General features: G+C 32.4%; 1 protein-coding gene across 1 annotated transcript; it reads left to right on the plus strand.

Moving 5' to 3' along the window:
• The first annotated feature begins 10,949 nt into the window (after window positions 1-10,949).
• On the plus strand, window positions 10,950-23,180 carry LOC133183392 (synaptotagmin-4-like). Its single transcript, XM_061318355.1, has 4 exons — window positions 10,950-11,224; window positions 12,423-13,219; window positions 21,130-21,253; window positions 22,369-23,180. The coding sequence occupies exons 1-4, from the start codon at window positions 11,179-11,181 to the stop codon at window positions 22,674-22,676; spliced, it is 1,275 nt and encodes a 424-aa protein (XP_061174339.1). The 5' UTR covers window positions 10,950-11,178; the 3' UTR covers window positions 22,677-23,180.
• The last annotated feature ends 4,662 nt before the right edge of the window (window positions 23,181-27,842 follow it).

Raw genomic sequence — 27,842 nt, forward strand, 5'->3', positions numbered from 1 at the left:
TATAATTTTTATTTGTATTCTATGATTTTCCATTATAAAAAACAAATGGAAAATTATGCAATACAAAAAATTATACAATACAAATGAAAAATCATACAATACAAGTGTAAAATTATACAATACAAATGAAAAATTATACAATACCGATAAAAATTATACAATAAAAAATGGAAACTTATAGAATACAAATAGAAAATTATGCAATACAAATAAAGATTATACAATACAAGTCGAAAATTATGTAATACAAATGGTAAATTATACAAAACAAATGGAATATTATAGAATACAAACTAACTTTATACAATACAAATGGAAAATTATAGAATTCAAATGGGAAACTATACAATACAAATAGAAAATTATAGAATACAAATAAGTTTTACAATACAAATGAAAAGTTATACAATACAAATGGAAAAGATCGAATATTGCAACATTTGACATGCCATACTACAAGAAGCAAACAGTGGACAATTTAACCTAAAAAAAAGTCTTCGTCAATAGGAAAAGCGGGTTAAGTGCAAGACAACCAATTTTCTTGAGATTATAATAGGCAGGAAGTGATGACACCTCGTTTCTTCAGATTGTGTTTTAGGAGAGAATATATAAATGCAATTGTGAAAAAAAAATTGTTAACATTGATAGAATCAAAGCGGTGCGACTCCTTTCGGCTGAACCATTTGCAGTAAGGACAAGGTGCCATTAACACTCTAACAGAGATGACATGAAAATCATTTTTGGATTGAATATGTAGTGATCAATATGTCGATTATTCTGAGTTAACTCTCATTAAGCTTATTCAGATTTCATTCCTACTTAAGGACAGATGATACAAAAACAAAAATGGATGTCTTGGTTGGTTTATATTTTTGGGCCTATTTTTGTTAAAAATGAAGCGAATATTATATTTCTAAAATATTAAGAAATTGTAAACTTTCTTTGATGCTAAAAAATCAACCTTTCTGTAACCACCCTTATTCGTCTATTCAATTTTTTGTCACTAATTAAATCACATTATTGTTAAACATTGAATGAAAAACTAAAATACATTTGGTTAATCTTATTCATTTTACTTATACAAGCACGACTCTAGTTGTTATTTTCAGGATTATTGATAAAAGTTTATTTCATCTGTCTCTAAAATATAGAGCATTCCAAAATAAAGAGCTTTGTGTTTCAAAGCTTTTGAATGGATTTGTCCTAGGCTACATAATGAATTATGAAAAAATTATTTAAATTTAATAGTCTGCGATTAAATGATATGTTAGTATCTTTGTATTGCGCAAGTAAATGAAAACAACACATTACTGAAGATGTCTCATCATTCTCATGAAACTCGTACTCCAATAAATGCAGGTCCATTTGAAATCTTAAGGATATATATCTAGTTAAATGTCTGGGTTGCGCATCATTCATCATTTTCCCAATATCATAATGCACTATTAATTTAAAAGGAAAATTTATTTAAATGTGAAGGCAAATGTAACTTTACTAGATTTAATAAGCCATGTTTGAATTTGCATATTGAAAATCTTCGTTACAGCTGTGGCACATTTCATAGTATACGTTCTCAAGTTTTCATTACAAGTACAACGACTGATACCCTCATTATAATAAACAGGGTTTACTTGTAAAAATATCACCAGTCAGCCAGAAGGAAAGTTATTACATATTCGATCGCTTAGAAATTAATCTGTAGTATTTAGTGTACCGATAAATCTCTTAAAGTCGTTAAGTACACTCTGAGGCGGCAGAGGATGGGTAGCTCTACTAAAAACAAATTTTCAAAATCAATATCAATTTCAGTGATTGTCGAATAGATAAGGGAATGACGGCCATGAAGTGCAAAACATTGATGTTGGCTGATGTGGTTAACAATGCTGCTGAAAACAACTTAGTATGCTAAACAATTTTTGACAAGTGCATGTTTTTTTTTAAATTATTGAAATGCATACCATCGATCATTAATCCCTTAGTTTAGAATTCCTAGGCTGTATTGGCCAATTGAGAGTTCAGTCATAAAAAACAGTTTTAAATTACTTGTGAATTAAAAGCAAACAATAATAATATTTTTAATTACATATTTTTACCTGCTTACTTTTTTCCACGTTATGGATTTTGAACATTTGAATCAGTATGAACGAGTGTTGGGATATAGTGTATTGAAAAATAGAGTCAGTACTAAATCGTATATGTTGCTCTCCAATTATGCTAAACAAATTACAAATATAAACAGGCGATTATGGAACTATGTAAAAGGGAATGAGAACAATAAACTTCAAAGGGTGTCTTGTGTCCGTGATGTATACGAGGGCCGTTCAAAAATTACGTGGGCTCGTGAAACCCCTGTAACTTCACAATATTTGTCGGTAGCCTGTCTCTGTTTAAAATTGATGGTACTCGGAGCATGCTCTTGAGTACTAGTATCGAATGGGGGAGATAAACCCGTATGAAGGTGATTGTGGAATACTGCTACATAAACTGGGAAAGTTGACGATGGAAAACGAGACAAAATCGTTCTGAAGACAATGAGTGACGTGAAAGAAAATTGTGAGAAATACAATCTAAGAATGCTTTAAGAACTAATTTTCCAATTTATTCTGAAAGACTAGAAGATTTATAAAACAAAACAAGAAATAATCAATCCTTGAAACTTAGGACATTGAGATCAGGAGAATAAAATTTAATTTCAATTCTAAATGAGATAGACAATATTGATAAAACGACAGCTTTTCGTAACTGTTATTTAAACGACCGAATTTAATGTAGATGGGATTCAGCTCACTGTACAACCTTACTCTTAAACCTACTGAGAGAAATGTGAAACGCCATGGAGTAAAATATTACTTTTAGCACGTAAACCCAAAGCCTATACTGTGAATGTATTTTGAAACAAATGTGTTCGGTTGTAAATGGAACGATATGAAGTCGACCTGCAAGCGTCCAAGATGGAGGACATATTGAATTGTCACAAGAAAAGATTAGAGTTCATAAATTTAACAATGGTAGTTCGACCTTTCTCCATAATCTATAAACTTTATAATCCAGCGCGGATCCTAGGATTTTGCTTCTATGTGGCAAGTGGTCCGGGGACCGCCGAGGTCCTTGTTCGGTCCTTGTAGTGTACAACACATGTCCGGTGAGGACCGCTATGTTTGCAATAAATTGCGTTGGTTTTAGTGGGGGCGCGCGCCGGGAGCTCCCTCGCCTGAATCCGCCTACTTCGAATTCGTGTCAAACAGCTTTAACAATCCAAAGCATAAAGTTTTAGCCTAATGTACAATTAAAGAACATAGAAGTCAATCTGAAATTGAGGTTTAAAAATATGAATTTTAAATTGGAAACTAATTAAAAAAATTAAAGTTATGTAGTTTATTTCGTTGTTGCTCTTGTTTTAAACGCTAAGCCTTACATCTCATCCAATAATTGAGAGATACGTTAACAATTTACCGAGCATTCAAAAGAAAGATATGCATTGCATGACATTAAGTCATCCAGAAACTTACTAGTAAGTTAAACTTTTAAGATCATTTGGTAACTTGCTGTACTTGGAAATGTACTGTAAACCAATTTTGGTACGCGTGAAAGAATTGTCCGCGAGTTTAGCACCCTTCTTTCATTGATTTAATTTAAAGATTGGAATCTTCTATATAGGTGATTCAATATCAGCTTTGTTTCTTTATAGTACCAAGTATCAAGAATGAGCGCAGACGACTGATTTACTTTGAAAGGCCAGGAAACAGGCAGACGGATTTGGTTTCTTAGTGTGTATAATTGGTCATCTCAAACTGCAAGGAGTATATGACCATTAAGACACTAATTCACGTCTTACTTTAGGCATAAAATTGATTTTGTGTCAAGAAAATCTACTGACCATTGTCTCTCATTTCTGTTTTGAATTACTTATATCTGTCCATCTACCGTGGAAGACGTAGAAGCAGGTATTTCAGAACGTAAAAGGAGCTAATGTAAGGGCTTATTGATCAGTTAGCACGTCAAATAAAGGTGATTTTGTAGTTTTAAAAATGTAGCAAATGCGTAGTATGTCAGATTAAACTATGTGTTTTAAGGTATTGGGTCCTGTATACACCAAATATTTATTCATTATCGAGTGGTTAGGCTACAGAAACCAAATTAATATTTTATTATACTTTGGTAAAGCAAAATGATTAATCAAAGATTTAAAAAAAGAATTCTTGAAAATCATCTATTGCTTCAGTAACTTAAATTCATTTCTGTAAAGTTAACACATGCCTTAAAAAATCTTAAAGTTAATAAAATGATACGGTCTTTAAGTTTTAAAAGATATTTTGGAGAAAGAAGAGGGGCGAATAAGAGAGAAAAATGCCTTGGTTTGACAAGTAAAAAATAAAAATTAAATCTCATTTAAACAAAATTTTCTATGATCTTTCAGTTAACATAAATGTATATTTTCAATAAAATCCCGACAATATGCAACGATCTCACAGGAAATAAAATTAATTATTCGTCATAAAATAACATGCACACACCAAAGAGGGCAAAAATGACCACTCTTCATATTACATGTATAAAATAGCTTTTTCCACCTGAGTGGAACTTTGCTCCATTTTTTAAAAAGTATACCAGTATCTTCAAATTATGCATAAAAAATCTATATTTTGCTTCACAAACCCAAGCAATAAAAATCTTGAGTATTAATTTATCCATGGAAATTGACACATTAACCACTATACCACACGACTCATAACGAGTAATAGGAAACCCGGGACCTACCTAAATCCCATAACTCGTTATGAGTTGCGTGGTATAGTGATTCAAACCCCAAGAAATCCGCAATTATTATTATATTAATTTTTTTTGCTATGGAATAATTTTTGCTCTGAGAATTTTCAGCATAAATATTTTATTTGTCATAATTTCATAATTTTACATTAATTACTTAGTTCACAATGAATTGTAAAGCATTTCCCAAGCTTTATTCACCCACGTTCTTTTGGTAACCGGGTAAGAAATAAATTCTGATGAAATGCCCCCTTTTCTTTTTCATAACAAGAGAAAATGACTTCTAATGAAAATTTAAGAATATGAAATCATAAGTTACATATGAATCAAATCGATGCATATGATGTAACGTAATTTATTTTGACATATACATACACTGATTGTCACATTGAATTACCAAACTTTGTCTCATATTTTACATAACTATAAAGCTAGGCCTTTCATATTACACTTGAGTATTCCTAGTATCAAGATTTTCCATTGGGTATCTTTAAATTTGACCTTTTGACCTTGTCCTTGGTGTTTGGCCTACTTTTGAATAAATTATAATCTTGGTCATAACTTTTGAACGATTAGGGTAAGGGCTTTTATATTTCACTATGTTTTCCTTGTGACAAGACCTTCCCTTGGGTACCAACAAATTTGACCCTTTGACCTTTGAGTTGACCAACTTTTGAAAAATTTTAACCTTGGCCATAACTTTTGAAAGATTGGTGCTACTTGCCTGAAACCAGACTAAACTTTACCAAAGGTGACACATAAGAACTAAACTTAATAGATAAATCGACTACGTATTATCAATTAACAATAGTTATTTCCATTCATATGTCGACACGATACATCCCAGTTAGCTTGAAATAAAAGATAACACAGAGTCCGACACATCTTTTTTATATTTGGAAATTTTACTAGAAAAAGACGTTAATGGTAATCTAACAACAAAGCTTTATGATAAATGTGATGGCTTTCACTTTTCAATCGTCATCATCCCTTACTTATGCAACAATATATCCTAATCACCTGCATATGGGGTGTATATGTCTTAGTTGATTCGATATGCAAGAGCATGCTCTGCGTATGAACAATTTCTAAAACGAGGTAAGTTATTGACAAACAAGTTCATGAAACAAGAATATCAACAGTCTCGTTTAAAGTCATCATTTCGTAACTTCTATGGTCGATACAATGACTTTGTCAGCAAATACAATCTATCATTAAGTCATATGCTGACTGACTTTTTCATACTATTTGTTAGGCCATTATTTACACACTGAATTGTCGACGGATTTTTCCGTTATTTCCCGATCATGACAAGGAGCACACAGCGAGTGTGACCGGTCGGTTAGGGATGCTCACTCCTCCATGGCACCTTATCCCACCATTGATGTTTTTGGAGGTCGATGTTTGCTCCTCCCGATTTATATTGTTTTAATGGACTTTGAGCTTGAATACTGTTCGTTATCTCCACAACTCATTACATGTCAATATCAATGAAAATTTGATTATCATACATAGAACATCGGGGGAGGCGGATCCAGGCCGAATTTTTTTTCGGGGGTTTGGGTGTTCTACATCAACTATAAGAATTGTCAGACTGGGATTTTTTTTTGACAAGTCAACCAATAAATAAATAAATAAATAATTTTAAAAAATATTTTAATAAAACCTAAAAATTTTCCCAATAAAATTTGAAAGTTAATTATCTTCTGTTTGTTGACATCTCCCTTTCGTCCGGGGGGGGGGGGGGGGGTCTAAGTTCACTTTTTCGTTATTTATTTTTACACAGAAATTTAACAACTCTGGAAATTACAGGCTGGCAAGGGGGAGGGGGGTCCTGACCCCCAAACCACTCAAGATTCGCCCATGAATATCACAAGTATAATTGGGTATAACCATTATCGGGTATTTATTTCAATAAGTAATATTAAAAGCTCTCAACAGACACAGAGCTGATATGAATGTTATCACTCCGATCAAAGTAGTTTTATACAAACCATACAAACCACCAATATATATTTTTTCATGTATTCTCAGTAACATTATGTTAGACATTCAGTACTAATTTCTGCATTTTCTGAGGTAGCATAAATAATTGTCTCTCTTCAGGTCAGCAGACATTACAATCCATGATTCTTGAGACAATGGTTCGGGAGAGAAATTTCATTACAATTGTAAATAAAATAGACCTATTGATAGATCCCACAGCTATTTGACACAGATGAAGACCGAATTCATTGAATCTGAAATCCCGTTTCTTAAACTAACAAAGATGATAACTACTTAGAAAAACTATGGTGGCATATTTCTGCCCCCTACATGCAAGATAAATTCTGTCAACATGCAAGAAAAGTACTAGTATGTCAATATGCAAGTTAATTATGTACACATTCAAGATAATTATTTTGACATGCAAATTACAAATCTTTAAAGAGAATCTGATTTTAATATGGGTAAATTTACTTTCTAACGCCAGTATCTGACATCATAGATGTCACATAATTATGTTGACATGCGATATAATTATATAGACATGCAATATAATTATCCAGACACGCATCTTATTTATGTTGACATGCAATTTATTTATGTCAACATGCGAGGTAAATATGTTAACATGCAAGATGTTTCTGTCAACATGCGAGATAATTATGTTAACATGCAAGATATCTGTGTCAACATGCAAGATAATTATGTGGACGCGCGACTTAATTATGTCAACATGTGAGATAACGATGTTGAAATGCAAGATATTTATGTCAACATTCGAGATAATTATGTTGACATGCGAGATAAGTATGTTGACATGCGACTTATGTACGTCAATATGCGATTTATGTCAGCATGCGAGATAATTATGTTAACATGCAAGATAATTATGTCGACATGCAAGATAATTATGTCGACATGCAAGATTATTATGTTGACATGCAACTTATTATGATTACGCCAAGCTTCCCTTTTAAAATGACCGATTTTCATATAAACTTTAAATGTTGCATAAATAAGTCGCATGTCAACATAATTATCTCCTGTTATTTACTGTTGTTACTTCCTTTTCTAAACACATTTTTAAGTGCAGCGCTAAACGCTTAGTGTCAGCTTACAACTACTTCCCCTCTCGTTCGAGCCCACTAAGCAAGTTAGATAACTCTCCTGAGTCCACTCTCTTTCGGCTATTTTAGTGTAAGACAGAGTAGCGATTATCCTTCATACAAAATCCGGTGTTAGAGGATTCTTATCTCTGGTAACAGTGTAGTTCATTATTAAAAATCATGTCGACACATACCACTTTATGTCTTCTAATGCTTATAGGCAAGCTCACCGCAGCTAGTTTTTGCTAATTTTGTACAAGTCAAATAAAACACTTTCATAGAGATGAATAATGTCATTTATTAAAATGACGGTATAAACATAAACAATTTAACACACAAGAGGGGGATCAGATTCACAAGTTTTGGTTATCAGTTACGTAAAATATGATAATGTCTGATTCCCCAAAAATTACTAGAAAAAAGTACCTGTAAAACACGACAATCAAAACATCATAAGAAAAAGTTAGCAAAAAGATGGCACATCAAAACAAAATAGGTCAACACATCATAAGAAAAAGTTAGCAAAAAGATGGCACATCAAGAACAGAATAGGCCAAGTTAGCAAAAAAATGGCATATAAAAACAAAATAGGCCTAAATATAATTTTACATGACACCTTAATAACCATATTAAGGGGTAGGAATGCTGGGGTGGAGGTGGGTCTTCAAAATAGACGTGCCTCGTGTAAGCGGTGGTCAGCGTGCGGGTATCAAAATACAACTGAATGCCTCGCTGTTTTGACCACGTTACCTTACACCATCATTGGCTAAAAGCTATTGATACATCAGCCAGGGCGTGGATCTAAGAATTTTCACAATTTATAAACATAAAATCCTACTAAAAAGTTCTAAATAAATTACTGCATTAAATACATAAATACAATTATTATTCTAATAATTGTTGTTTTTGTATAACCATTTGTACTGATACAAATGCCTGAAAGACGTGTCAGTATATGTAAAGTAATGTAGTGATTAATTAGGTACATTTATTTAAAACTTTTTTATGAGTATTTGAAACTCAAATGGGAATTAAATTATTCAGTACAAAATTTTGCACTTTTTTGACTTACGCTCTTTCAAATTTATATTCTTATAAACTAACCTATTCTCTACTGAACCCTTATTTCAGACAATGCGTCTACAAAGAAATCTTTTTATTATCACCGTTGCATCATGCAGAGAGCTATCAATGATATAGATTTCGCATCTCAGTATCAGAAACAGATAATTGTAACGCATTTGTAGACAGTCTGTACTTGAGTTGTAGTCTTTACTTGTAACATGGATTTAAAAAAAATGATTCTGATAAAGTACTGGGTCCCATAATATTACAAATGGTAGTCATAAAAAGGTCTTGTCACAAGGAATACACATGTGTAATATGAAAGCCCTAGCATCAATCGTTTAAAAGTTTTGGGCAAGGTTAGAGTTATCAAAAGTAGGTCGGACTCTAATGTCAAGGTCAAATTGTGTCAGAAATGTTGTTACACAAAAAGTTTCGTCACTAGACAAGACATGTGAGTTATGGGCGCCCTACCAAAAGTTAAGGGGAAGGTAAAAGTTTTTTTAATTTTTTTTTTTCAAAAATAGGCCAAACTCAAAGGTCAAGGTCATTAAGTCAAATATGTTGGTGCCCCAAAAAAGTTATTGTCATGAGGAATACATATGTGAAAAATGAAAGCACTAGCGTCAACGGCTCAAATTTTGAATTTTTTTTTTACCTTTGCTCATAACTTTTGAACTTCAAAAGTTATGAGCAAAGGTAAAAAAAAAATTCGACATGATTTTTTTAATAAGAAGATTAACAGAGAGACGGACAGACCAAAAATTATATGCTTCCGAATCCCGGATTATGGGGTCATAAAATTAGTGTTTTGTGTATAGAAGGGTTGATTTATGAACTAGTTAGAGTAATATATTAACATTAAAATTGCAGATTATAAATAGAGTCAAATCGGTTTATATAAATTGCATCCAAGTCACGTCCTTTCGGTAAATCCTGATTTGGGAAAGATTGATTAAAACATATTCATTATATATGACTTAGACTACTGAAAGAATTTGGTACTTGCCTATCATGATAAATAAATCAGTAAGAGGTAAGATGGGCGAACAAGGCGAGCGCAATGCCTATAGTGTGACAAACATGAAGGTGAAAATTAAATCTCAATTATAACAAAATTTTCTTTGATATTTCATCTAAAATTAAGGTATACTTTATGTGAAATCTCCACAATTTGCAAAAATCTCACAAAGATTGAAATTATTTGCCTATAAAAAAGCATACTCACAATGAAGAGGGCAAAAGGATCATTTTCTCATACTATAACACAATTTTTCGATAATAGTGGGTCTTCGCTCCATATTCTTGAAAGTTTATTCTCAAAGTTTACGTAAAAATAGACATTTTTGGTTAAAAAATAATGGAACAAAGATCCACTATACCTTAAAAATACACTTTTATGACACAATATTCGCATCTTTCCGAGAAATACTTGAAGTCCATTTAGTCAACGGTCATATCACAAACATTATTGAAATGCCACCAGTCAACAGGAGCTGTGTAGCATAGTTGTTTGCGTGTTAGTCTCAAAGAAAAATGATACTCAGGATTTTTATTGCTAGGGTTCGAACCCATGAAAACCATATAATTTTTTTGATAACAGAATAATTTTTGTCGAGAAAATTTTCCTCCGAAAATTTTTTTTTAACATAATTTCATAAATTTCAATAATGAGAACTTTACTCTAAATACTAAATTCATAAACTAATTATGATTTTTATACATCTGAATCTATGGGCAATTTGCGCGCCTTGTTCACCCATCTCCTTTAAAGAAAAATAGAGATCTAGAATTTGCATTTCTAAATGACATACTTAAAACCCATGGGATTATAATTTTTATATTATTTATGAGATTGGAATATCTGACTCCAACATTTACATATTATTATCCTGGTGGTTCAACTGAACCCGCAGATCTAATGACGTTACAATCGGCCATCAGATATCGTTATTGATTTCTCCAGAGTTTTGATGGCATCAAAAAATTGGAAGATTTTTCTCTTTCTCGAAAATCTCAAGACCGCGTCACGAGTAAATACACAAACAATGGCGCTGTTGTCTGCCGTGACTACCGGAGTCTCTGACTATCGATTTATTCCCAGTTTTCTGTGGAGGCTTTTGGAATAGCATCGCGATTGTTGTTCTCTAGAATTGTTAGTGTCACTTTAATGAAAATGTGAGGGACTCTGTTCTGAAAAATCAAAACACTTTCATTGTTTTGAACCACTTAATTTGGAAAAGGTGATTAAAAGATGAAAACCGTGGAAGTACACCCTGTTCATGAAAAGTATCACTTGCGTAAGTACTGGATTTAAATTTACTAGAAAATATTTTATTTACATGGAAATGTATTTCTTTCTGTATTTAATCATACTTTACGGGAATTATTTCTGAAACAACTTTAAGATGTAAATTTACATGGTTGAAGGAGGTTCGTCTAATCAACAAAAGTCGTTACCCTTTCAGTATTAACTGTATTAATCAAACCATTATTATTCAACAAAATTCAATATATATATATATATATATATATATATATATATATATATATATATATATATATATATATATATATATATATATACATAATTTTTATCTTTATTTCGTTAATGTCTATTTCGTTAATGTCTATTGCCCTAAAGAATGTTACTCTTATTCCAACTGTAATTTTTTATTCGTCATATTTGTAAAATCCGATCACAACGATGTAATATTCATTACCATCTGTTGGATCTTAGTGCTAGAAATAATAATACATAGCTAAAAATATGTGTTTGGCGACTTTTTATTGCAGCAGACAATCCTTTAATAATGTATTTATTCATGGCGCAGTGTTGGGTACTAATCCGTGTCAACATCAAAGTTATAAATATAAGTGGTATCATTTGATGTCCGTAAATTACTCAAGAGAACGAAAAACGTAAGATTTGTAATTAGTGTCTCAAAGAGACAATGAAATAAATGACTGGGATTTTTTTAACCTTTCATTTACGTCTGTTATTTTCTATTTACTCTGATGTCCTGGATTAAAAAATATGTAAAACCGAAGTCAAGTGATGTTCAAATCTATAATCAAAATAAAGACAAAGATTTTTTCTATATTTCTTCTATAAATTGGTATGTTACACCTGAAAAGAAAGAAATTCGGCAAAGAAAAAAAATTCTAAAATGTGGTTTAAATGAAAAAATAGATAACTTGTTATACGTTACTAATTCAAGTAGAATGATGCCCCATAAAGTAAATAATCTTCAAATTCTTAGTTTAGAAGCATTGATTTCTTATTCTTTGTTCACGAGCTTTATAATATACATTATTTTTTATCTCTGATTATAGTAGATGTAGTGATGGTAGCTCACAAATGTTTTCACAAACATTGTAGATTAAATCATAATTCATTGAAATTTCAATATCCTCAAAGGATTTCCATCCCCTATTGTTGACACCGAATGAAAATCAAGTATGATAATGCATCTAAGACATAGATATCTATTTCAGTCACAACAGGGGCTGTAGCAGGGATCTGTATTGGCTCTATTGTTTTTCTTATTGGAATAAGCATCATAGGATACCGATGCTATCAAAGAAGAAGGGCGAGGGATGTACAATACAGACTATCGCATGCCATTAAAAAGGGTCTTAAAGAACCAACACACGGACGAAGAAGCAGTTCATCGGTCAAAAGCACACCACTGAAGCAACACAGAGCAACCAGCCCCATTATACCACCGCAAGACAGCATAATAGATCGCTCATCAGAGCAAGGCTATAACATTCCATCAGAAAGAGGGCAGTGCTCTTCGTTTCCTGATCAAGCTTTTTGTGAAAATGAAAAAGAGTCTGTGACTACACCAAGTGAGAAGGATGTAAGTCTCAGAGAGAGACAGATAGACGAGAAACAAAGACTGGGTATGTTATATTTCTCTGTGGAGTACGATGAACACAATACAGCCCTTCTTGTCACTATTGTTCGCGCCAGTGATTTGCCTCCAAGAGATCCTAGTTTAGGCGGATGCGATCCATACATTAAACTACAGCTTCTTCCAGACAAGAAACACAAGTGTAAAACCAGAGTTTTGCGTAAAACCCTGCACCCTGTGTATGATGAGACTTTTACTTTTTATGGCATCGGCAAAAATCAAATACCTGGAATAACCCTTCACTTTGCTATTTTGAGTTTTGATCGTTTCTCTCGAGATGAAATCATTGGAGAGGTTGTGTACCCTTTGACAGACGTCAGCACTGAGCAAAAAGAGCTTCTCCTTTTTAAGGAAATCAATCCTAGACACTTGAAGGTAGGTCATAAGCCTTAAGAATCAATATACCTATATGTAATTCATTGGGTTATAAGAGTCTTTATGCACAAATCATGATACCAAATGAATAACAGTGCTTTTTAGAAAAAAGAAGGAAAAAGAATTTCTCAATTACCATAAGCTCATCACACTCTGGGGACCAATATTCCCCTGAGTAATAAATTAGAAAGAAAATGCCCCCTCCCCCCCCCCTTTAGCATAACCTTGGGAAATGGATATTCAAATCAAATAAGTGAATAGTCCTGTGAAAGTGGGGTCACCCTGAAACAATTACTGTACAGTAATCGTGTTGCGAGTCTATGTTCAGCGTGTAGATGTGGGTTCATTCACACGACCTGAAAATACTAATAAGCCAGACAATATTTTGTATAAAAGCTCTTAAGAACATCTCATGCCTCTATTGGATAATTAGAAAATTTCTGTCTAGAACTTAGGCATATTGTGAGAACCAATGCAATCTTATTCAATTTTTGACGCAATGGTGATTTTTTTTTCTTTAGGGGGATACGCAATACGCAAGTGTATTTGTTAAAATTTTTAAATTATTATTATTGTCTTGCCATATGGCAGAAGTTTGGGTCTCAGTTATCCTGTTATTGATCTGTTATTGACGTACACTGGACAAATCTGGCTTTGTTCATCAGATTCATGTCACATTATTAGACTACACTCCCACAAAATGCCAAGGATTGATTGAGAGATAATAACAGCTTCAAGACTCTGAAGCAGTTTGCGGATGTTGTTAGCAAGAATCATACCCTTCACAAAATATTTATTAAAAATAAATCTGTCAAATTTCCACGTCCAACATAGATCCTAGACAATAGAGAATTCAATTAATCGTGGAAGAGAAAGATAATTAAGAAAAAACTTCATACTGACCCTAATTATTTTCAAAAGAGAAAAAAGAATCGAAGGAGAGGAACTTATAAACTGAGAGGACTCTTTCCCGACCCTTTTATAGAACACTTAAAATTCAAATAATACATGATTAAACCAAAGGGAAATGAAAACAGCATGGCACATCTAGATAATGACGGAAGATATTTGATGTTGTGCTAGTTTTTAAAGTGTAATATAGATTACAGATTAGTGATGCAGTTACTGGATGAGTAATGAGACATTTTTGAAAGCAGACAACTTATATTAAACAAAGGAATAAGTTCACTGTTAAGCTCAGATTGCATGTAATTGAAAGTTTTATTAAAGTCTCGATCAGATAGCATATAAAAAAAAAAGACTTCAGAAAAATTGCAAAGGAAGATGTAGGCGTAGATTTGATTGGTTACTCTTCATCAGAATCAGCCGAGAAATCTTGTGGCAACTAATTAAAGGAAGAAGATATGGCTCTTCTAAGGGAACTAATTGAAAACAATGCCACTTGTATTGTATTAGATTTCTACTGACATTCCCAAAAGTGTCAAGTCGATCGACACTACACATGTACAGATACGCTAAATATGAATATGATCTAGAAGAGGCATCTGAAAGAAAATTATTTAACTATATTGGTATTTTTTTCCCCAGATTATTTTTTTTTTCTTGAAGGCAGATCTGTTAACGTTAATAGCTGTGTTAAGCTAGAAAATATTGAAACTTTATCTCGATAAAAGCGACAATTCCTTTTATCTTAAAAAGTTCAGTATGAAAAAAATGTAAACGTACCATATTCTACCTAAAATTCTACCGAAGAATGGGTTTTAAAGGTAAATTAAGCTACATGTATTATTAGGATAATCCTTCCATCTCATTAAAAGATCACGCACTGGAGTTGGTGGCGGTTGTTTGCTGACGTCACAGTCATTTTAATTAATTTTTATTCGAGCAGTAACCTTGGAGGATAATAAACTAATGACAATACCACGAAACAAGCAAAGATATAAAATTAGATATATAAGATGCCGGCCTTTGGTATTTCCTCCAAAGATAAGAAAATGAATACTTTGACATAAATATTTTACATTTATTGACTAGGTTCGAGGACAACATTTTCTACCTATCACAAAGGATATGAAGTGCATAGTCCGAAAACTGGAAAACACTTCAATCCTTCCTATACTGTCTTCCGAGGAAGACGGCAATAAGGCTTGTTGACTCATGTATGTCAGATGATCCTGGATTAAATATGACATAAAAAGTCATAGCGGTCCAACATTAAAAATGATAGATTTCTTTTTTAGTATACTCGAAACAATTTCAAAGGTTTAATAAAGGAAATAATTGATGATAATTTAACAACATTGAAAATATTAAAACAGTTATTTAGTACACAACAGTTTTTGTGACCTTCATTACTCGAGGTTGATATCAGATATTCACAAAAACACCGTTATTATCATTTTTTAATTGCAAGAAAGAATGATTTTTTTTTCGCCAAAGCTCGTTTCATTCGAAAAGAAAATAAACCTTTCCGAATAATGATGTTCAACCATTTTTTTTTCTCCATTACTAAATACTGTGATCTTTTTGAAACGAATCCGCTCAGAAAGGACTCTTTAAAGCATACAATGATGTCTTAAACAAAATGTTCTCATCTTTATGTACATATATGTTTTAATCGAAGAAATGGATAACCCACAAGAGGCAGAAAGAACTTTCCCAAGACTTTAGTAAGAATATACAAGCCTTGATGGTCGACAAGAATGGTATTTTCTGCTGTTTTCATCAGGTGCAGTATTTTAGCCCTTTCTCTGGTTATCCAAGGCTGTTATAGAATTTTAAAAAATGCTGCAACCGATTGACTGAAACAAGATACTGTCGGCTAATTTTTCTAATGACTTTATTTGAATTTGGTTGCTGAAAGACGAAGATTACGTGGCAGATTTTGGACTTAAATTGCAAGTGCATTTATATTTACATAATTTGCAGTTTCTAGGATGCTAAATGTATCCTATTGTTATTGACAAAATTATATTCACAAGCAGAATATCTTGCGAGTTTTGTTCATGTATGCAGAGATAGAAGAAAAAATGTAAGCGTTTCCTTTCTCCACTGTTCACTGAAATTCAGAAAAGATGTATTCCATATATATGTATAAAATGTTCTTTGGGATATTCTTTAGGATATTAAACAGTATTGCCACAGAATTGAAGCCATGCATGGTCGAATATCTCCTTGATGGTTTGTAAGGAATTTTCTTGCCGAAAAATCAATCTTGCTCATTTGCTGTAGTATTTCGGCTAATTATTTCCATACAGACAGATAGAAATTTTATTGCATTTTCAACACAAATATTAAGACACAGTGAGTGTTACTGGCATTGGTTCCAGGAACATGACGTCAACGTCCAAGCACACCTATGTTAATACCTGATCAATATCATATTCGTTTTAAATAAGATAAATTTACCTAATCGAGCTAAATGCACATTATTAATCATTCCATTACCAATGTGATCAAGTCTGTGTAAACCTACTTGAGTTAAGCAAACGGTGACTCAGCTTTGTTATAAATATCACGCATAATAAAAAGCATGACTACATGCGCACATGCACGCATATACTTAAGTCTTTTATTCTTTCGGAAAGCATTTGCACGTACTCGTATAAATGACATTGAATTTATTCAATTAATAATGAACAAAATAAATGATGTAATCGGAAATATTACCGTAGCGTATGAAAGATGACCAATGTCATCATGATATAATGAACTTAAAACATCCTATATTTACACATTATAACTCACCACCCCACCCACCCCGACCCCACCCCCTCTTCCCTCCCCCATCGTATGATTTGGTCAGAGTAGGCTTTATAACATTAAATTATTCCTTCCTAAAAATCGATCAACTTTTCGATGTCAATGAAGAAAAGACTCAATGTTTTAATTCAAAGATTATAACTTATAGTAGGTCATTCATATTAAATTCTGACAAATAATTGCATTATATTAGTTATCTGGACTCATTAATAGTGGGTTTTTTCTCCCCTAGAAGAACATTTCAGGAGAGGGACATCTCATGCGTTACTATGCTTCAATATCTCTATGTTTCCTATCTGCTTAATGTAGAACGTATCAGCCATTGAGAATCAACTCCAGAGGGTTAATGGTCATTTATGTCCAATTAATGTTTTACACATGAAAGCAAAAATAATATAACCACTGAACATTTCCGAAAATAATTTGTTGGAAGTTTAAATTGAACACAGAAGCGAAATTCTCAAAAGAATATTAGGCAAACATACTGCAGTTTCTAGTCTCTAGAGTAATAGCCTTGTGCGATGTATTTGCAATTTTGATATAATTGGATCGGACATTCAAGATTGCTGGTTTTCTTCTTTTTTTGTGGACGAGTAGGCGTAGAGAAATGGCTAATTTATAGTAATGCCCATGGATGATAAGTTTTTATCAGGTTTTATGCAAAAGATATGATGAATTATTTCACGCATATCCATAAAGTAATCTAAGATAACAAAAGAAAATTTGGAACAATTTTAAAACAAACAAGATAAAAAAAATTACTGCACTGTATATATTGACAAGAATTGAAACAGACATGCAGGCAATAGATTAATAGTAACATTCATGTATACATTTCAGTCTCCCAGCAATTGTTCATGTTTGGTTCTGATATTGGTTTTTTTTTTTTTTTTTTTTTTTTTTTTTTTTTTTTGATTATTTTTGGTCACAAATACAACTTATATGAATGATTTATCCCTCAGAGAGGTTGAAATCTCATAATATCCGTCAGAAATATGTCAATAAAGAAAACTCTCTCCAAGTATTTTTTTTAAATATAAGTACATTTGATTCTTTGTTTTACAAATATTTTGAAAGATTTGATAGAATTTAAATATTTTTAATGAATAAAATTGAGCATTGAAAGTTTATGGGGAGGGACTATCATGTTGTAAATTTTGCATTTAACCCCCCCCCCTCTAGAAAATTTAAACTTTACAACTTAATAGGACTCCAAAATATCATTTGTCCGATTCCTCAACACCAATATTTACATGTACAGTATGTATGTACAATGTATATAGAATTATTAATTATATGTATATGACAATTTGAATATTATATCAATATTTTAATGATTTACTTGAATTTAAATGAAATTAAAATTTCCACAGTCGAAGACTTAAGTATACGTAGTATATAGTCACACAAGCTCTAAGACATTTTACAATTAAAGACAATTGTGGTAAGCTTAAACTTAAGTTACAAAAAACGAATTCTTATGCAATTATTCATTATTCCCTTATTTGAATGCTCAGTGTATTTAAGCCACATCTGATTTTTTTTTCTTAAAGGAATGTAACATTGGTGTTTTTTTTTTTTATTAAACGCCAATATTGAATACAAAAGTTATAGTGTATATCAAATGAATTATAATTAAGGATTTAAGACGATATAGAGAGATTGTGTTTTTCAAATACTAAAAGATATTTGACAAAATACAAAATGGTATTAACTGTTTAAAAAAAACTAGTACACTTTACGATGTGTACACTTGCTCACCAAGGATTCAGGATGTTCTGTTCAGAATATGTACCCAAAAGCCATTAACTTAACCATTAATTAAAGATATGGGCTTTTATCCATCCTAAATTAAGTCTGTAAGAGAAAATCCAATGGGGATCCAGTATTCACGCCAAACAAGGAATCTGGCACTATGTTTAATGCAACTTCAACGTCGTGTAGTCATTCATGTTAGTAAAAGCTAATAGGTACAGTTCGTAAACACTGATTTATTTTCGGAATCACGGAAATACGGAACAATGAAACTCTTGCCAATAACGACCCACATGAAGACATTGATAATAGAAAATCAGAGTTATTTGGAATAGGTAATGTAGGGGGATTCAAAGGATTACATGTATAAAAGTAAAATATTATCCATGTAGTAATAATAGGAAATGAATACTGTAATTTGATGATGAAAAAAAAATCCGTCAGACTCTGTACTGAGATTTTCCGTCTGTTCAATATCTTCAGACATCAGTCCACCAGAGATGACAACTTGGGTCTTTTTTCTTTGCCATAATTGAAATCATATATATCTTTTCTTCCCTTTAGATCTTCCTCCTAATCTGTGTCTCATTGCCCCCCTCTTTGTTTCATTCACATCGGGCGTGCGATTCCATATCGGACGATGAAGTGAAATATTGCAGAAACTACAGTAATGGAGAGATAAAGTGATATACTCCGGGTTTTCTTTTACCCAATATTTTTTCTGTATCAGGGCAGCAAATAACTAGCCGTGTAACTGATATGTTTTTGAAGTTTTTAAAGAAATGAAATAAAATATAGTGTTGTTTTAAATTGCGACAGAATACATCACATATAGCACAAGTGACGTGGTCTATTTGAAAAGGAAAACCCGTTTACCTTATTATTTATTAAACACTCTCAGAATTCAAATTGTAGCTAACACATTGGATATCTAGAAGAACTTATAATTTCAAAACATACATTTTCATAATTTTAGTATTCGAGAGAAAGTGTGGTTTATTTCCCTATATTTACATGTAATATAACAACCAATCATTTTCACATTATGTATTCTGATCTTTTTCATTTAACAACGGAGTAAATATGATTTTCTCTAAAAAAAATCTCTTCATATTTAATTATAATATAATTTAGGTGCAATAATCTTATTGTGATTTCCTTCCCTAATTATTTTAAACATATTAAGCATCGTGTTCACTAGCCGTAAGAACAGTAACGGAAGTGGGTACCATGATTTATAATGGTGCAGCGGAAGCACCAAGTTCCGATTAATCGTAGAATGTGGCAACAGCAGCAGAATGTACACAAATAAAGAGGAAAGGCAAAGCTGATAAACTACACTCCACAGCTTCACGCATGATTTCATAAGACTATCAAACTTATCCCATGCTTTTGTACTGTATAAATGAAGGTTCGATGAAACAAACTACAGCTTTATTTCACTCCAAATGTGAATTTTATGATAAGTCATTATTTTTCCTTCAACAATCACATGGTTCTGATTTCATTCAATAAATGCTTCAAATTCAATATCCCCATAGTGTTATGAATGGATGACAATACAACCAATGGTATTGATTTTTGCAAATCGGATCGGAAATTCAGAAACTTCATTTAGGATTGTTCACCCATAGATCAACCCCTGATAACACAAGAAGTAATAAATTGTGTCGTGTCAGACAAAATTTAAATGCGAAATAGCTACCATAACTCAAGGTCATACGACCAAGAGCATCCTTATTTAAATAAAAATACCATCAGATTGCTCAATTATTTCGTTAACTCTGACAAAACATTGCCGTTTGCCTGGGGATTTGGTGCACAGATTCTGCCATAGACGATAAAAGTCACACAAAGGTCACGAGGAAGAGTAATTATTAGGACATTATGTAGTGTCGTTATAGAAGAAAACGTAATTACAATAGATGATTCACCAGACACAGCATCTAGGATTTCTCTGATTGACTAATAAGTTCTGTCTGAGCATAACAACCATAGCAGTCCGGAAAACGGTTAGGAAAAGTCCGGAAAACGGTTAGGAAAAGTGAAAGTTATCTCCGCAGGGGTACGGAAGTAGATAAAGAGACAAATGTCAAAGGATGAAATAAATTCTGGTATTTACCAAAGACCCACAAGTGTTATGTATTTGACAAAACTCTTGCTAGATTGATAGAAAATGTTGTCAAGGGATTATTTTGTTAAGTGGAACAAAAAATGAACAAAAAGAATGAAATCTGAATGAATTCAGGACACACATTGCATATAATAGCTAAAAGAGGTCATCATTTTAAACATTTAGAAATCATAAACAAAGAATTGTTTGAAGAATGTTGAAGAGGCCAACAGGCACTGTGACAATCACTTACAAAATGATTGACGATGAAGTTCTTTTTCCTTTTAATAATCTTTATTAATTTTTAATTTTATTTCAGTTCAAAGCTCAAGGTCGTGGAGAGTTGTTGATTTCGCTCTGCTACCAGCCTGCGGCTAATAGACTGACAGTGGTCGTGCTTAAGGCAAGGAATCTGCCGAAAATGGACATCACGGGACTCTCAGGTAGACTCTTAGACGAGAATATTGATCGAACTACTTCAACACATCTTTTTTTTTTCCTTTTTCGGAGTACAAATTGAATTTATCGATAAAACTAAATGTAGTGCAAATAGGTATCCATAGAAAAACATACACCAATTTGTATTTGAATATTGCAAGAATATAATGCCCAAGCTTCATACGTAAAAGATCAAAGTTGCATCTCTCTATACTATTTCAGATCGACTGCCGCAAAACATTTGATGTTGATAAGTATCTCCACTCGGAGTTGTTTAAAAGTCTTCAACAATATACTTAATTAGGCTTCAAGATATTTTACAGCAGTCAGATGAGAGATTGAGGTCATGATGCAATATCTTTGATCTTCTAATTGAACTAGTGGGACATAAAACGCATTTACTTTTCCATCAAAACGCATTTGCAGCATCACGGATTCAATATACAATCTCCATATTTCTGATGAATTTTAACCAAATGCTTCATAAAGATGTTTAAGTAGAGAAAATTGAATTTTCTCTCTTCATCGCAATTTACACAAATCGATGAGTTAAATTACCGATTTAGCCAGTGGTTGTCTTGGAAAACAATCTGATGCAACCAGTTTGCAAACTGTCGAAACGTTCAATTCAGAACTTAGTTTAGTTTGCATTGTTTCTCTCTGTTGGAACTTAATCAAACAATGTATGAAATAAATGCCACCGTTAAGCAAATTATGATTGCGAAATGCCAGCATTGATAAATATGTCCCTGCTGGGAAATAGAGAAAACTTTGGGGGTATTTCATCGATCAAAAGCATTTAAGGAAGAAAATAACGACTCACAAGCTAGAATTTACTTACTGTTATAAAAACAGCTAAAAGCTCCAGATAAACCCTATACTAATAAAATAAAAATAAAAGCGAGATTAAAAAAGGAAGATAAATTTATAAAATGCCTACACTTATTTTTACGTTAGAGAAATGTTTCATGATCTATAATTCAGTTTACTTGAATCCTTTTACTTGTCACTTGATCTAACTATAGAGTATCAAGCTACAGGCTGAACAAACAAAATACATGTACATGTATCAGTATTTCGTTTATATTTTCTACAACATTACCGTGTTTTTTAATTTCAGATCCAATAGTAAAGCTATATCTTCTGTACAATAATCAGAGAATTGCCAAAAAGAAAACACACGTCAAAAAACGAACGTTGAATCCGGTTTTCAACGAGTCCTTTCTGTTCGACATACCCTACAACGAGGGTTTACAGAACATTAGCATGGAGTTTCTGGTTATGGATTGGGATAGAATGACCAAAAACGAAGTGATTGGTCGACTTGAAATTGGAGGAAGGAGCTCCGGTCAAGAGCTACATCACTGGAATGAAGTTATGAACTGTCCAAGGAAGCAGATTGCTGAATGGCATAAATTAAGAGAGTGAAAATAAAATACATGTACAGATTCCAGCAAAAAGACCAAAGATATTTGCTGTCTGCAATTGTTGTTATCCTTTGTGATAGTCGTCAGAGGAATGGATGGCATATGTATTTTTATTTTCATTTTATATTAGGATGAAAACCAAGCGCAAATGAAATTCAGTGTCTGCCTAAACGCTTATCAGCAAATTGGTTATACTATATTAATTTATATTTTATCTATCTGTATCACATTTGAAAATAGGCAAAATGCTTTACAAGAATTATTTTCGAGAAAAGGATAAATATGGATCTAATACAACAATTAAATACAAAATTATTTTTATTGTCTAAATCGGATAGATATTTGTATATATTTAACAAACCTTTTCTATCTGTGACTTTAATTAACTGTGTTAAATATAGGTTTAGAATATTTATGATTTAGCGACGTATTACAATCAGACTGTGTTATTGTATACTGTTTTATCAGTATTTAAATGTGAAGAAAATAAAGGGAATTAAATCCGTTTTATCCTTTAGTTATTTTTATTCTCCACATGTTACTTGATGTTACTTTTCTGAAATTTACAAGTTCTGCCGAAGAAAGTCAAAAAACTATTAATTATTAAAATTTAATCTTATGGATAAAATTTTTGAATTCATAGTAGCTAGGCTTCTTCTTTTACTTTGCATTTTATTAATGGGAAAAAAATAACCCATTTATTAACTGAGCAGTGACTTCAACTTAGGAATTGGTTTAATAATCAATCGATCTGCGTAAACCACTTGTAGACATTCCCATTGATAAATATGTTTAATAGATAAGTATCGTCGTGTTAATCTTGTTCTAGAATCAGTCAAATCAAAACAAACTCTTTTCCTTACTTAATCCGTACAGCCATTCCGCACGAAAAATTGAAAAAGAGTCTATTCGATATAAATGATCGTGAACACGTAGTCTTTCGAGACAAGGTCTTCCGACGATCTGTTAGAATTCCCATGGGTACTACTTACTTTTATCAGCTGAGTTTTTATGAAGCTGAATTTATTCAAAACTTTTACATAAAAAGAAATCTTTTGTTGCGGTCTTTGCTCTATAGACATCAGGAACTCTGACACATCTGTTTCAGATTTGGACATTTTACTAGACATTGAAGGCAAACTAATAACAAAACTTAATAATAAACAATTCTATCGTCAGTTTCCTTACTTATGTAGCAAAATACCATTATACCATAAGTGTGGTTTTTAGTTTGCAATAGCATTTTCTGCGAAAGATCAATTCATGAACTGAGACAGGCTACTGACACATACGTTGATGTAACAGGGGTAAAACAGGTACCAACAATTTGGTTATTAAACCAACATTTTTGCAAATTCCATGGTCGTTTTGTACAATTACCTTGTTTTCAAGTACAACCGAATGCTGACTATTTTTTTTTTTTTTTTTGCAAATCAGTTGTCCACGGTCCACGGCTAAGGTTCAAGGGCTTACGGCGGGTGTGACAAGTCGACAGGGGATTCCAACTCCTCTTTGTTACCTGCTTCCAACCCTTCCGTATTCTTTTGTTGTTTCATTGGTTTGATCTTATTTTTACATTTTCATGGTTCATGGAAGCTAAGTACATTAACTTCACTGCAAATTTTATTGTGTTGCTTTTCTGTTTATTGGTCAAACAAATTTTAAAAAACATGTATTATTTTCTTACCTGCTTTGTTTTCAAACGTCTGTAGCATTTAATTGCGTTTCTCTCCATCTGTGGTCTAAAGAACTGTTTTGGTAATGACATTACTTTAAACACGATTTGCACATTCTATTCTGCTTCCTCAGTCATGAAAACATGACTATTATTTCCTTATTTTGATGAAATTGCTCTTTGCTGTAAAGAGATTTGAAGTCAATTGTTCGTCCATGTTGGGAACCCACGGTTTTTCTCTCCGTTACACTACATTCAACCGGGGTTGAATGTTGTGTAACGGAGAGAAAACCCGTGGGTTCCTATGATGAATTGAGAGCTTTTGTGTTTCTTTATATAGCTAGAATACACACTAAGTCCATCGCAATTTTTTTTTGTATCTGGTATCATCATCGTACGTGAGGACCAATGTTCGTGGATACGTGGATCAACCTTACTCACGAATTTTCATCCACACGAACGATTATTTTGTCTACGTATTGATGAATATTGATTTTACCGTTTAAATGAGTTACCCACAAAATCAAGTCCTCACGAACAAGTAAAGTTTTGCTTGCCCACGAACATTGACCCCCACAAATTAGTGATTCCACAGTATTCTGACTATACTTAGAGCTTACCCGTAGTTAATGAATATCAGTATATGTCAGTGTGCAATTTATTTTGCACTTTGCAACTAAACAGAACTATTTGCACTTAGACTTGCATGTAATTAGAAATCATTCATACATCAGCCCTGAAAGACACCGTTTTAGTCCTGGCGTTGTGAAAACCATGTTTATGGGATATACGGAAACGTTTTATTTTCAAATGCAGATAAATGTATAAGAGCTTTCTTGTCTTAGTTGTCATAGACTTGAGTATAGATGTTTGTAGTACAAAATAATCAGAGAAAAGTGTGGCCGTAAAAAAGCTACACCATTACAAAGTAATCATCTGAGTGTTTTCTCATCGAATGTTTAATTCTTAGTTTAATTAAAAGTAAATTTGTTTTCTCATAACAAACAATGGCATCCATATATTTAAAAAAAAAAAAAAAAAAAAAAAAAAAAAAAAAAAAAAAAAAAAAAAAAAAAACCCAAAACAAACAAACAAAAGCCAAAAACTCTCTCACACACACATGGGTATATAGCTAAAATGAAATTCAAAACAAATCCTTTATTTGACATCTGAAAACAATTTTACTTCAAACATGTACTTGAAAATCTTTGTATATGGTTTTACATGTACATGATGTAGCTCGATGTAGTTCTATTTTATTCCCAACAATGAATAAAATGTATATGAAGTCACATAAAAAAAATATATATATTTATTCTGACGAAATTTTTACGCTTTACAATTTATTCCAGATGTGATAATAAAGTTACTTTAGGTTGTAAAACCAAAACAATATTCCTGTAGTAATTTTAAACTTTATGAAGTGATTGCAGAACAAGACAAGATACCATTTAATGGATGATGAGGCATATTACTATCACAAACAATATTATGATATTATGAATATTATTATAATATTATCATATTATGAATAAAATATATTAACAGAATCTCAAAGCAGCACTTTGATATCATCTATAGAGCATAAAAAATGAAAAATCTGGAAACACATACTATTGTACAGAGTAACATGCTATTCTTTTTCTAGCTTTCAGTATACTAAGCAACACAAAAATATTGTCATCTGAGAAATTAGTTTGGATCAAGCTCACAACATCTGAGCAAGAAAACCTAATACGTATATGAAATTTCTCTGTGGAAGTTTTGACCTGAAATGTTAAGATCAAGACGATGACCTTGACCTTTTGGATATGGTAAGATTAAATTGCAACCCATTATCCAGTACAACAGTGATTGGTCAAATGCAAGTAGAAATTTCAAATATTTTGAATTAATGTAATAATTGTGTCAGGATCTAAACTAAAATACGTAAACTAAAATAATTGTAGCAATGGCTAGTTTATATCAAGTTTATTTTAATCATTAAAATTCCTATTCAGAAGAGAATGTGCAAAATTTAACCCAAGAATCTAGAGAAAAGCTTTTTTTTTAAAATGTCAATTCTCTTGTAAGGGTTGGTTTATAAATATCCCAGTGCCGTTCAATAGAGAATACACAAATGACAATGTTCCATAAAATATTGAATGTGTAATGAGATTATGCTTAAACTGAACTGAACAAAAAGCTTCATAGAAACGATGCATGGAAATGTCGAGGAATTCAATCTAAAAATTTCATTAATGCCCATCAATATTACAATAAAACTGATAGGTATTCAATTTTATGTGAGTATTACGTAAGATTAATAAGGAAAAGAATCCATTGCTGAAATTTTTGTAAATATCTAAATAAAACTTTCAACGGTTTTCCGAGATCAATAAATTTTGCCAGCAATGTCGCATTCTTGCCAGATTTTAACTTTTGAATAAAACTTTTGTTGTTGTTGAGAACACCTTCTGAAACGCATGCGCAACGGAGTACAACTCTCATGCAAGACCTGTGACAAACTCTTTAAAAAGAACTCCTACCTACAGCGTCATGAGAGAAATTTTCATTGTAAAGATTTTTCTTTAAAGAAATAAAACTAATAATAAAATAATGAATTTAAATTTTTTTTTCCATCGCTGCCACCACCAATTTTTATGTGGTTTGTGGTTTCTAACCACGAAAAATAATTTTTCTTAACGGTGTCTGGCGTTTAATATGATTTTAAATAAATTAACGAAGTCGCTACATTCTGATTATTCTCTTGTTTTTATTTTTTAAGTCCAAGACCGTAGTCTGAAACCCTTAAGTTTGAGCCTCTGCTCCCAGACTTCCTACGTCTGAACCAAGTCCCTTGACCGTAGTCTGAAACCTAGGGTTTAAAACACTCGTTTGGAGTCGCCCGCGTGGCACAGTGGTTAGGGCGTCTGCTCCAAAGTGGCGGAGTAAGAAGCTGATCCTAACGTCGCTGGTTCGAATCCACTGCAGGACATGAAGACCTGTCCTTCGGATGAAACCGTATAAACAGAGGTCCCGAGTCCCAGTCGGCAGTAGGTGTTGGCATAAAAAGATCCATCACTACTCAACAGCCCCTTTTTCAATTTGGACTAAACATTGATCTGATTTTGAACAGTTTTTGTTTGACCATGGGCACTAGTTCCAAAAGCGTTTAAAACATTACCAATCGATACGACAGGAATATGGAACAGAAAGATACATCTTAAAAACTTCAAAAAACAATTCTGTTGTACTTTTTGTAAACCTTAATCATGTGCAGCTGGCTACTTTTATTTTAATTGAAAGAAGAAGTATTATTGATGAAGTAAGAATCGACATTTGAAAAGATCACGAACGCATACATGGGCGGAGAAGTCAGGCTTTCGGTGAGGTTCAGACTAATAAAGCCAAATTGCATCCCACGCATCATTTTGGTAGAATATACATATATTGTTATCTAAAGACATGACCTTTACGATTATTAATTGAAACTGACAATCCTGAATGATG

Source organism: Saccostrea echinata, unplaced genomic scaffold (assembly GCF_033153115.1).
Source record: "Saccostrea echinata isolate AGI-Se365-2 ecotype Australia unplaced genomic scaffold, CSIRO_AGI_Sech_v1 ptg000009l, whole genome shotgun sequence".
In the NCBI taxonomy this organism is placed as follows: domain Eukaryota; kingdom Metazoa; phylum Mollusca; class Bivalvia; order Ostreida; family Ostreidae; genus Saccostrea; species Saccostrea echinata.

What these genes read in the sequence shown, in the direction of transcription:
- LOC133183392 (XM_061318355.1), top strand. Translation starts at nt 11,179, where the DNA reads ATGAAAACCGTGGAAGTACACCCTGTTCATGAAAAGTATCACTTGC. An exon ending in TCATGAAAAGTATCACTTGC is followed by an intron (nt 11,225 to 12,422) that starts GTAAGTACTGGA and finishes TATCTATTTCAG; the next exon opens with TCACAACAGGGGCTGTAGCA. An exon ending in GGACATCACGGGACTCTCAG is followed by an intron (nt 21,254 to 22,368) that starts GTAGACTCTTAG and finishes TTTTAATTTCAG; the next exon opens with ATCCAATAGTAAAGCTATAT.